General features: G+C 36.8%; 1 protein-coding gene across 1 annotated transcript in view; it reads right to left on the bottom strand.

The window, feature by feature from the left end:
• The window catches only part of HMGCLL1 (3-hydroxymethyl-3-methylglutaryl-CoA lyase-like 1), a 122177-nt gene that overhangs the window by 54910 nt on the left and 53645 nt on the right, over positions 1-13622 (bottom strand). Inside the window, exon 5 of the mRNA XM_010848540.1 lies at positions 11920-12108. Within this exon, the coding sequence (XP_010846842.1) occupies positions 11920-12108 (189 nt within the window). The remainder of the gene's footprint in view (positions 1-11919; positions 12109-13622) is intronic.

Raw genomic sequence — 13622 nt, 5'->3', positions numbered from 1 at the left:
AGGTTTCCCTTACAATATCCAGGCAGGGAGTTAATCCATAGCCTCATCCTTGCCACTTTTATTCAACATAGTACTGGAAGTCCTTGCCAAAGTAATCAGGTAAGGAAAAGAAAAGACATCAGAATTGGAAGGTAAGAAATAAAACCATCTCTATTTGCCAGTGATATGATTTTACATATTGAAAATCCTAAAGACTCCACTAAAAATCTGCTAAATGTAATTGTGTGTGCTCAGTCACTTCAGTCATGTCTGACACTATGCAACCTTATAGACTTTAGCCTGCCAGGCTCCTCTGCCCATGGGATTCTCCAGGCAAGAATACCGGAGTGGTTTGCCATACCCTTCTCCAGGAGATCTTCCCAATCCAGGGATCAAACTCACATCTCTTATGTCTCCTGCATTGGCAGATGTGTTCTCTATCACTAGCACCATGTGGGAAGCCCAGTTAAATGTAATTAATAAATTTATTAAAGTTGAAGGATACAAAATTAATGTGCAGAAAATCAGAAACATTTCTGTACACTAAAAACAAATTATCTGAAAAGTAAATAAAGAACATCATCCATTTTACAATAACATTCACCAAAAAATAATTAGGAATAAACTTAACAAGGAGGTGAAAGATCTTTACTCTGAAAACTACAAGACATTGATTCAAGAAATCTAAAGATTTCTTAGATACATAAATGGAAAGGTTTCCCACGTTCATAGATTGAAGAATTAATACTGTTAAAATAACAATACTACCAAAAGCTATCTATAAATTCAATGCAATTCCTATTAAGTTTCCCGTGACATTTTTTATAGAAGTGGAAAAAAGTCCTAAAATTTACAAGGAAACAAAAAAGGAAATGCAATCCTTTGAAAGAAGAACAAAACAGAGGGTATCATATTTCCTGATTTTAAGTTATAGTATGAATGCCTAGTAAACAGTATAGAACTGACAAAAAAAGACTAATAGATCAATGGAATAGAATCAAGATTCAGGAATTTGCCCTGTGGCTCAGGAAACTTAAACAAGGGCTCTGTATCAACCTAGAGGGTGGGATGGGGAGGGAGATGCAGGGAGTTTCAAAAGGGAGGGGATATACGTATACCTATGGCTGATTCATGTTGAGGTTTGACAGAAAACAGCAAAATTCTGTAAAGCAATTATCCTTCAATAAAAAATAAATTAATTTTCAAAAAAGTCCCCAAATAAACCAACTATATAAGTTCAACCAATATTTAACAAACAACCCAAGAAGACTCAGTGGAGAAAGGGCAATCTTTTGAATAAATGGCACTGGGACAATGGATATTCACAGGTAATCGAATTAAAGAAGGTCCCTGTCTTCCATCACTCAAAAAAATTAACTTGAAATGGATTAAAGATTTAAATATAAGATCTGAAAATATGAAATTTCCAGAAGAAAACATAGGAAAAAATGCTTCTTGACATTGACTTTTTTGAATATGACACCTAAATCCAAATAACAAAATTAAACACACACCCCAGTGTACACAGCAGCAATGCTTACATTAGCCAAGACATGGAAGCCACCCAAGTGTCCATCTACAGAAGCATGGATAAAGAAAATGTGGTACAAATATACAATGGAATGTCACTCAGCCATAAAAAGAGTGAAACAATGCCATTTGCAATACCATAGATGTACGTAGAGATTACCATACTAAGTGAAGCAAATCAGAAAGAAAAATATTACATTATAACACTTACATGTGGAATCTAAAAAATGATGCAAATGAACTTATTTACAAAACAACAGACTCATGGACATAGAAAAAACAAAGTAATGGTTACCAAAGGGGAAAGGACAGGGGAGGGATAAATGGGAGTTGGAGATTAGCACATACACATTAGTATACATAAAATAGATAAACAACAAGCACTTACTGTATAGAAAGGAAACTACTTGAAAAAGAATACACACACACACACACACATATATATACAATATAGGTGTGAATACATATACATATATATGTATAACTGAAAAACTCATCGAACTCAATAGTAAAAATTCCAAATACTCCCATTTTAAAAATGGGCAAAAGATCTGAATAGACATTTATCCAAAGAAGATATGTGAATAGTAAATGGGGACAGTGACTGCAGCCATGAAATTAAAAAGATGCTTCCTCCTTGTAAGAAATATAATGACAAGCCTGCTGCTGCTGCTGAGTCACTTCAGTCGTGTCCGACTCTGTGCAACCCCATAGACGGCAGCCCACCAGGCTCCCCCATCCCTGGGATTCTCCAGGCAAGAACACTAGAGTGGGTTGCCATTTCCTTCTCCAATGCATGAAAGTGAAAAGTGAAAGTGAAGTCACTCAGTCGTGTCCGACTCTTAGCGACCCCATGGACTGCAGCCCACCAGGGTCCTCCGTTAATAGGATTTTCCAGGCAAGAGTACTGGAGTGGGGTGCCATTGCCTTCTCCGATGACAAGCCTAGACAGCATATTAAAAAGCAGAGACATTACTTTGTCTACAGAGGTTTGTCTAGTCAAAGCCATGGTTTTTCCAGTAGTCACGTATGAATGTGAGAGTTGGACCATAAAGAAGACTGAGTGCCGAAGAAATGATGCTTTCAAACTGCGGTGTTGGAGAAGACTCTTCAGAGCCCCTTGGACATAAAGGATATCAAACCAATCAATCCTAAAGAAAATCTACCCTGAATATTCATTAGAAGGACTGATGCTGAAGCTGAAGCTCCAATACTTTGGCCACCTGATGTGAAGAGCCGACTCACTGAGAAAGATTGAAGGCAGGAGAAGAAGGGGATGACAGAGGATGAGCTGTTTGGATGGTATCACCAACTCAACGGACATGAGTTTGAGCAAGCTCTGGGCAGTGGCAAAGGACAGGGCAACCTGCTGCACTGCAGTCCATGAGGTCTAAGAGTCGGACACAAATGAATGACCAAGAAACTAAATGAAAACATGTTCAAAATCAATGGTCATTAGGGAAATAAAAATCACTTTGAGTTATCACCTTAAACATTTTAGAGTGATAATCAGCAAAAAAGAAGAGACAGCAAATGCTGGTGAGGATGTGGAGAAAAAGGAACCCTTGTGCACTACTGGTAGATTTATAAACTGGTACAGATACTACACAAAAAAGTATGGGGAATCCTCAAAAAGTTTAAAATAGGGCTACTGCGTGATCAGGGGGTTCTACATCTGAAAACGTCCAAAAGAAATAAAAATGTAAGTTGAAAAGATATTTGCACCTCCAAGTTCACTGCAGTATTATTATCAATAGTCAAAGCATGGAAACTAAGTGTCCACTGATGGATGAAAAAGTTTAAAAGTTGAGCTATATATATATATATATATAAATATACACAATGAAATATTATATAGTTATATATTTTACATGATACACTTCTGGATTATATACTATGCAGTATAGAGATATTATATAATATTCAATATAGAAATACATTTATACTTATATAAATATATTATATATACTACATAATATATAAATATTGGAGCTAGTGGTTAAGAACCTGCCTACTAATTCAGGAGACAAAGAGACATGGGACATGGGTTCAATTCCTGGGTCAGGAAGATCCCCTGGAGGAGTGCATGGCAACCCACTCCAGTATCCTCGCCTGGAGAATTACATAGACAGAGGACACTGGCAGGCTATAGTCCACAAGGCCGCAAAGAGTCAGACAAGACTGAAGCAACTTAGCATGCAATATATAAACATTATATAAATTATATTATATGTATTCAATATATATAACATAGCATATATGCATACTATACATTTATATATTATTAATATATTATTTGTATATTATATATGTTAAATATACTGGATATAATATATAAAATATAAAAATATAATAAAATTAAGTAAAATATTAAATTAATTAATTTATGAACTATATATAAGAATTATAATTTAGTACATATTCTGTCAGAGAAGGCAATGGCACCCCACTCCAGTACACTTGCCTGGAAAATCCCATGGGGTGGCAAAGAGTCAGACACGACTGAGTGACTTCACTTTCTCCAAGTATTTATTTAAATAATTTAAAGTATTTATTTATATATAAAATGACCTAATTATTTTATATATTAATATGTGATATAATGTAAAATGTACAGTATAGTGTGTGTATATATATAATATACATATAATATTAGATATATTTATATTGGAATAAAAATTCACTCACAAATAAAACTATGAAACCCTGCCATTTGCAAAACATAGGCAGACCTTGATGGCATTACGCCAACTAAAGTGAGTCACATAGAGGCGTGTATGTTCTCACGGTGGAATCTAAAAACCAAAGAAACCAAAACAAACAAAAACCCCACCAAACAGAGAAAAACAGGTCAGAGTCAGTGTGGGGAGAAAAAAACTTGGAGGAAGGTAGTAAAAATGTAGCACCTTCCAGGCGTAAGGTAAATAATTACTAGGGCTGAAATGTAGATATGACTATAGTTACCACTGCTGTACGATATATCTGAAAGGTGCTAGAGTAAATCCTAAAAATTCTCATAACAAGCAATTTTTTTTCCTTTTTTTGCTTTTACTTTTTATATGCGATGATGGATGCTAACCAAGTGCATTGCTATAATCATCTCACAACATATTTAAGTAAAACTGTTATGCCGGATACCTTAAACTTACGCAGCAATGTATGTCAATGATATCTCAATAAAGGTGGAAAAAACAATTACTACAAAAATAGTTTTATTTAATTTGAAGTCTTTCAAAAGAAATATATAATCATATCCTAATTATTACAGTTCTTATAATTCTTGCTGATTTTTAAGTCAGGATAATTTACCAATGTAACCTAGGTGAAAATAGCAAACGTAAATTATGTAACAATAATCTGACTCATTTCCTAAGCAATTTGCCATGGTTCCCACATTTTTTGATATATGAAAAAATAATAAATAGGATGGTATTTTATCCTGCATTTTTATCTCTCATTCCTTTTTTTTTGTTTTGCTTTTCTCATTCCTAATAGCAGACAGACTATCACACAGAAGGTATTTGTAGGGAGAGAGCAAATTGGCCAAGGTGGTGTGTTCAGGCTCTCCTCTCATTTCATAAATAATGACTGTGTAACAGCTGGGATCATTTATAATCTAGCACTGCACATGCACGTCAGGAGGTACTGGCTTGGTCACGGGCTGTGTGCAGCACGCATGCATGTGAGCTCCACCTAGAAAGTGGTGGCGTATTACTGCTGTGTCACGGCTGTGTCCGTGCGGTCAGCCACGCGAGAAGAGAATACAGCACGTCTGCTGCTGGGGTTGCTGCGGCAGCCACGTAAGAATATTGCTATGGCTGCTGTGCCGGCCAGCAGAGAATAAACCTGTCTGCATTCCTATGGCTCTGCTCATCTTCCAGCCTCTGAGCTGGCACCTCGTCTACCCCGCGTTCAACGAACAGTGTGCACAGTGAGATACAGCGAGACAACTGGCGTCACGAACAGGATGACATGATTTATTAACATGATTAATAAGCGTGATTTATTAACAGCAGTTAATATGTTTTTGGTTAAATAAGCATTCTAAAATAATTCATAAAATAATTATAAACGGTCATTTTTGATGACATAATTTCTGTTTTATAGTCTGTTCTACATTGAAGAGATTTATAAATATGTGGGAAAGAAAACAACTTTGTAGCTTCCAGTCTGGGATTCCACATGTTCGACTTGGCCCTCTTCCCCTGTTGTCTTCCGGTCTTCAATCTAACGTTTATAGATACTATTAATGCTAATATTCTAAAATGATTATTTTAAAAATGAACCAGTGTGAGCTAATAGTGTATACCACTCCCAGAACTAGAATGTGTTATTCAAGCTTATAACTAGAATATATGGCAGTATATGAGAAAAATTTTCAAACAATAAAGGTAAAGAATTCTTGAATTTTGGTTATTATATGTATCAGTGGTTCTAATTGTCTGTGTGTGTGTATGTGTGTGTGCACACTTGTTATTAGTGCTGAGCCTATAACTATTAATTGATTACATTACAATAAACCAAAAGACAGGCATGAGAATAATACTACTTTATGTTCAATACCAAATTGACGAATTTCAAACCAATATTTTTGAGAAAAAAATCGGTGTCAAGTTACATTAATGGGCAAGAGTGTATATACAAGTTTCCTTGTAAGTAGAAATTTTCATGAGAGAAAGATTAAGAAAAAAGAAACATTAAAGATATTTTTTAAAAAGCTTATTGTGTTTTTCTATGAACAACAGAGCAAAACAGCAAGATTTCCAAATAAAAGACAGTTGTTTGAAGAAAGACATGACAAATACTTGGTTGAAAATAAGATATTAAAAACAAGATTAAAACAACTGGATGAGACATTTACGGAATGAATTAGAGAGATGCTCAAAAAGGTTCTGAAATTTTCATTTCTTACATCACAGCAAGAGTCACACCTGGCCCTAATCCCCACCAACAGTAATAAATTTTTACATTTGCTTACCTGACCAGCTTGGATTAACTGTCTTGGGAGAGACAGAGACTTTTAGGCCATCTACTCTTTCTTGGTGAGTTTCAGGCTTATAATCTAAATGCAACCCACTACATAAAGATTAAATGCGTTCATGTTTAGCATATTAGAACCAAATTCACGCATGCTATTTTTAAATATCGATTACCCGAATTCCAGTTTAAAATGCCTAGCTCAGAAGGAGTTTTTTCTAACTGCCCCCTTCAATATCTGGATATAGAATAGGAATATTATATACATATATATATACACACACACACATAGGTATATTCCATACCATCTCACCTGATGACCTATAGTCAAAATCAGAGAGATATCTATATTAATAAAAAGATGTTGGAGAGAAACAAAACAAAATCATTCATGTTTCCTTATTTTTCATCACTGATTCAAGCAATCCAGCCACTGGCAAAAAAAAAAAAATAATAATAATAGAAAGGAACTTTATTCATCTTTTCTTACTGACGTTATAGCTCAAAGCCCTGATTACACACACTCAAAAGTTGAACTGTACTAAACTTTTGCTGGACTCCTTGTTCTCTTTTATTTGCTTATTTTGTTCTTAAAAGTACTTTTTAATTGAGGTATAGTTGATTTATAAAGTTAGTTGACTGCTTTTATTTCTTTTTTCCACTTCTTTTTATAAAATATTTTTAACTGGATTCTAATTACTTTATTATTTATTCATTTTTTTTATGATAACCTACACCTCATTCCACCTGAAAATATTTTTCAACATAATACTATACTGGAGGAAGACAATTGTGTAGCAAAAAGCAAACAAATAAAAGACAAAAGAAATCACCCCCCCCCCAAAAAAAAACTATTTCCTACTCAAAATGCTTCTGGAGGTACTGAGTTAAACTAAAACATTTTTCTCCATAGCAGGATGGCTCAGAGATTTTATATCTGAATCGAGTATCTAAAATGGTATCTAATAAAATGAATATTTGTTGAATAAATTAATGATGTATTTCGTAAAACCTCTCTAGGGGCATCCAGTTTGCAACTTTTTATTTTCTTTCTTGCTCACTGATTTCTGCTTAGCTCTTTAATAGATGTTGAATAAATGAACAATACCTAAAGCATGTATTTACAAATGTATACATTTGTAAGGCAGTGCTTTGTCCTCTGGCTCTTTGAGTAATAAAGGTTATTATTATGGTTATTAATTATCGGCAGTAGGAATAGTTTTAATTGCAATGACTGTAATAATATGAAGTATTCACCACATGCACTGTTATCAAGACCAGTGTTCTAGAAACTCTGCACCTCATCTCAGTTTTGCAAAGTCTGAGGATATATAAATCATTGCACACATTCTATAGGTATAGAACTGAGAAGGGAATTTGGAATCTAAAAATTTTCTTTGAGAACCTCAAGAATCAATTACATGAGGACATATTTGCTGTTTGGTAGCATTTAAATGCAGTTTAGTGAGAGTCAATATGAAGAAAAGAATGCTTTATTGTAAAAATTAGGTAAATGATTTGGTTTTTCTAAAAGAGAATAATCAACATATGGAAAACGTCATGAAGAAAGGCACATTAGCTAAATGTATATTAAGTTTAAGAGAAAAAAAGGCAAATTGTATTTCTTTAGGGCAAAGCTAAATACTGCCTGTTCTACTATCTTTGCTACCAATTAATATGGTTCTGTTATTTGTGGTATTAGAACTCATTTGTTTTTACTCTGTTTTACCCAGTTATGAAGACTCAAATCATCTGAGTGGGGAAAAACAGAGACTGTGCAATTGTTTAGTCTTAAGTAGATTAAATAATTTGTTCACTGGTGTTTTACTTAGGTACTTGGGAATATGCAGAAGGGTGAGACTCACTTTTTACATAAAAGTTAAGACAAGTATATTGGGCTATGTATGTTTCTTCCATTAGTGAAATGCAGTACGTTTTGTCACCTCATTTTCTTGCTCTTTTGGGTTTGGGTGGTTATAAATATCCCGCACTCAAATCTATAGTCTCAATTATTTCTCTATATTAAAGAATATCTGATAATTATAAATTCTTGACTCCTCTACAAGCATGTACAGTCCTGTAAGTCTGTTTAAATAATAAAAAATACAATAAAACCTGGGAAGCCAAGAAAGATCCCTCTATTACATGATTAGTATGTGCTTTCCAGACCAAGGGGGGATGTTCCATTTATAACTCTCATTTGTTTCCGACCATCGTGGCCAAGTTTCCACTCACTGCACGTCTCCATGCCATCATCTTAACTTCCAGTTTGGAGCACTGTAAACTGTTTCTCAACCCTTAAATTACAGCAAATGATATCCACTCCACATGTACCACCAATTTGACTAGAAGCCACTTCAAAGATTTCCATTTTAAAGAATGAAGTATGGCCAGTGCTTCCTGAAGCCAAAGTTTGCCTGCTTCATAATGAAGTGGAACTTTCTCTGATTTCCCTTCTATTTAAACACTGGCAGCTTTTTCTCCTAAGGCATATTTTTTCTCCTCCACTCAAGGTAACCCTAGTTATTGTTGTTGCTGCTGCTTTTACTGGGGAGGAGACAGGATACAGGAAACGGGGAGGGGTCCAGGCTGACTCTGTCTTACTCAGTGCTGCTGGGGGACCAGGACACGTGGGTTTGCAAAGACTGTCCACGTCTAGATGAACACAGACCTCCCAAAATACTGACAGTGTCTCAGCTACACGCAGATTCAAAGAGAAAGGAGCGTATATAGTTCACGCTGTCACTGGCTTATCAAACTGCATGCCACTGTTGGAAAGTGGACAGCAGCAGAGAGAAACTCTCCAGCTCGAGGGGTGAGCTCCCCCAGCAGGGCTCTGCTTTCTGACCATTTCCTCAAAAGTTCATTTGAACCGGCCACTCGGGCTGCACAGTGCTTCTTACAGAAGCCGCTCTGACCCTCTCCTCTGTCTGCTTACACACTGACTCCATGTCAAGTTCCGGGCTGAGGCCCCCGCCAGGCTCCAAGCGCACTTTCCTCGCCCCTCGCCTCCCACATATACTTGGAGCTTGTGCACACAGTAAGGGGACAAAACACACAATGCCCAGTGCTTGAGGACATGCCCCCTACTAACATGTACAAGAGCAAAGCAGAATATCCACCCTTCCCCTGACACACACACACATATCCATTCACACACAGACACACGCACACACATACACACACAAACACATACATACATAGACACCTACACACACAGACATAGACACACGCATATACACACACAAAGACACACACAGACGTACATACACACAGGTTCCAAACACTTCAGCTTAAATGTAAGATATGTTCCTTCTGACAAGATTTATATTCTTCCTGACACCTATAGGTATTACTAATCCACAGCCACTCATCTGCTCGGGTCTTTCACATTCTGCAGGCAATGTGAATTTGAATCCTAAATCCATATCAGAGCCAACAAGCTAGGAAGTGTAAAGGGAGCTTGATTATTTCTCCCTTACTCAGAGCCAAGGCCTTGAGAATGACTATGCTTGCCGCCTTCTCCCTCTGTGAGCTGGGAGTTTTGCTGGTTCATCCTTTTTGACTGAGAATGTGGTATTTGGTGGGGGTCAGGTTCTGACCTTTGCTCCCCATCTTGCTTGGGCCACGCATTCTTTCTACACCCGCACCCCTTATGGCTGTTATAGGATGGATGGGCAAATGCTCCAGAAATGGAGTTCTCATCTCTTTGTAAATGGAGACTTTGCAGCTCAACTAACTCAGCAAATATTATAGAGCTCAGCTTCCCCCTGAATAACATTATTAGAGCTCCTGGGACATCATCTTCCTCTCCAAGGCCTTTTGCCCAAGTGGTGTTTCATCTGCTTGAACATTCTTTCCACACACTGATGCCCCCACCCCCCACACTCCCCTGATTGAGGTTACTTTCTTTTCATTCTTTTTTTTTTTTTCTATTCTGCCAAAACCCCCAGCATGTAAGATCTCAGTTCGCAGACCAGAGATTGAGCCTGTACCCTTTGCAGTGGGACTATGGAGTCTTAGCCAGAGAACCACCAGGTAAGTCCCTCTTCTCATTCTTTGTATCTGATTTTAAACTCCTCAGATAGGCCTTCCTAACTGTCACAGTCACAATCGGCCAACAGCAATAGTTCACACAGGAGCATTTTTCAAGAGGCATAAACTTTAAATATTAGGTGTTTGGGTTTCCAGAATTTTCAATATAGCCCTGGATTCCCTCAAACTAAGGTATCACTCATTATGCAATAAATATGGTACATGAACAAAATATAACTCAAAAAGGATATATCCATATACGAAATGAGAGAGACACACAGAAAAACATGCACACGCACACACACACATACACAGACCTCTCCAGGAACTTGCTGGTGAGGAACACTTAATAAGTTACAGTTGCAGCTGAACACAGAATCCTGAAGCAGTGCCTAGTTTTCTATTGTTTTAGAAACTGGAAAAGAGAAAGAAAATTGTCAAAATTCCCACGCCCCGAAGTCCATGGGATATCATTTTTTCTTCTAATTCAATACAGTGTTCCTTGCCTGCTTCCAGAGGATAAATAAGGATTTGTGCACATATGTTACAAAGTCCAAATAAGCCCTTGTGGGGCTTGATCTTCACAGGGTTTTTTTAACTTCTGCCAAACAACTGCGCACTGCAGGACAGTGACATTAAGCTTCAGGCATTGATTTCCAGCCTCACCAAAAAGCTTTCAGACACTCTTATCTTTAGTTGTCAAAATCTTAGGTTCAAAGAACGTCCAGTGAATCTATTTTTAGTCAAGTTTAAGAAATAACACTGATTCAATGATAAATATTTTAAAGTGCAATTTATGTGTTCTTTTCAATTAATACATTAAAAAGAACTGAGGTGCCATTAGAATTTAATAAGCAATTCTGGATCCTCCAACTTTCTAAATCTCTTGATTTTGATCAGAATATACTTGATAAAAAACCAGGGGTTCTTTCAAAAGGATGCTTGCCAACAACAGGAAAACATCTTAAACGAAATAGTCTATATTTCAGCACCATATTTCCTCACCACAGAGCACCAAATTATCCAAAAGAGCATATGTTACATGATTACAACAGTATGTGCTACTGTCTCTGTGCTTTGAACCCCCCAAAACGCCATCATTTTTCAGGAAGGCCGAGAGCAAGTGAGAGCTGAAAGAAACAGACATAGCCCTGAGAATATTAATGCTTTTTAAAAGAACAAATTCAGGGATCTTACCAAATCAAATGAACTGTAATGAGACAACATTGCCCAAAACAGCATGTGCAAATTGACAAATATTTCCTGAGTGTGTGCTGTGTGTGGACTACTGTTTAAATGTTATATTCTTAGCAATTTATAAATATTATCTTACTAAAGTTCTTAATACATTTGTATGCCAAATAAGTATACACACCTTTACACACACACACAGAATACCTGAAGGGCCGTGAGGATATTTGCTAAGGCTTGTCCGTAGGTGTCATGACAGTGAACAGCAAGAGCCCTGGGTGGAATTTCTTTCATGACACTTTCCAACATCTTCTTCATGCTTCCTGGAGTTCCCACTCCAATTGTATCTCCCAGGGATATCTCGTAACAGCCCATGCCATACAGTCTTTTAGATACCTACCAGGAAAAGCAAGCAAGTAAAACAATGGAATTCCATGGACTCAACTCCCATTGTTCCTTAGGAAACATAATCTAGAGATAAACATCACAACTAAGATCACACGCGTATTCATAGAAAACATATATTTTAGTTTTCTAGTCTTTTTCGTTGCTCGTGAATCCCAAACATTAGATAAAACTTTGAATGACATTTCTGTTGTTGCTCAGTCACTAAGTTGTGTCTGACTCTTTGCAACCCCAGGAACTGCGCACACCAGGCTTCCTGTCCTTCACTGACTGTCTCCCAGAGTTTGCTCAAACTCATGTCCATTGATACTTGTTTCTAACATTCAAGTTTGCCTTAGAACCATATCTATCTGTGTAACTATGTTCAGTGATAAAATTATAAGTTACAATTTCAATAATGGAAGACTTATTTTCTCAGCCTTTTAATCTAACAAAAGTATCAGAAATTTACTTTGAAACTATTAATAGTATTCCTCAAGCCATTAAACTAGCAGTCAAGAGATATCAATCAAGTAACTTTGTAATTGATACAGACACTTAATATTTTTGTCTTAAAATTTCTAGCTCATAAACAGATGATATTGAGCCTAGTAAATTTCAAGTTCCCTTCAAGTCAAATAATAATATTACTTTCAAAGAGAAATATGAATTTGCTTTAAGGCAGCATGGTATGCTGACAAAGACACAGCTTGTGCAACCCCACAGGCCTAGATTTAAACCCCATCTATGCTCCTCATATGATGCTGGGCAGCAGATGAAGTTTTTGAAGCCCCAGTCTCTGTTCTATAAAATATAAACAATAAAACATCTTTATACAGCACATTTTCTAAGCCTTACTACTTAACTTTTTGAAATAATAATAATAAGGTGAAGTTAGTGTTGAAATGTTTGGTTATAAAAATGAAATGAGAATATACAAAAATCACTTTGTGCAAAATCAGACACCTGGTCACCCCCAAACTCATGCCTGAGGTTAGTCTTCAGTGCCTGCTTTACTCCAGATGCTGCCCTGCATGGTGGGATATGACAGGGGTGCAGATGTCCAGTCTCATGGTATTATGGAGTCTGGAGCCAAGTGAGGACAGACCCTAATCAATTCCACTCGGGAATGTATAAACACAGCTAAAATAATAATTTCAGAACAAAGAAACAAGATTCTAAGAGCTTGGAGCAAAGGAAATTGACCTAGATCTGTCAAACAGGAAGGGCCTCAGTGCAGCTTGAGATAAAGTCAGCATCAACTTGTTGGAGAGGTAGCAAAGGAAGGATGTGAGAAGAATATTCAGGTGGAATTTGAGGCAAGTAAAATATCAAATATGAAGGGCATTCCAAGTAGGAAGGAATGTCAAGGGAATTCCCTGTTGGTCCAGTGACTGGGTTCTGTGCTTCCACTGTAGGGGATGTAGGTTAAGTCCTTGGTCAGGGAACCAAGATCCCACATGCCAGGAGGCAAGGCAGGGGAAAAAAAAAAAAAAAAAAGGTCAAATGCAAAGGACAGTTGCAAC

Source organism: Bison bison, unplaced genomic scaffold, assembly GCF_000754665.1.
Source record: "Bison bison bison isolate TAMUID 2011002044 unplaced genomic scaffold, Bison_UMD1.0 scf7180017864270, whole genome shotgun sequence".
NCBI lineage: Eukaryota > Metazoa > Chordata > Mammalia > Artiodactyla > Bovidae > Bison > Bison bison.
This window is presented reverse-complemented; position numbering and strand designations above follow the sequence as displayed.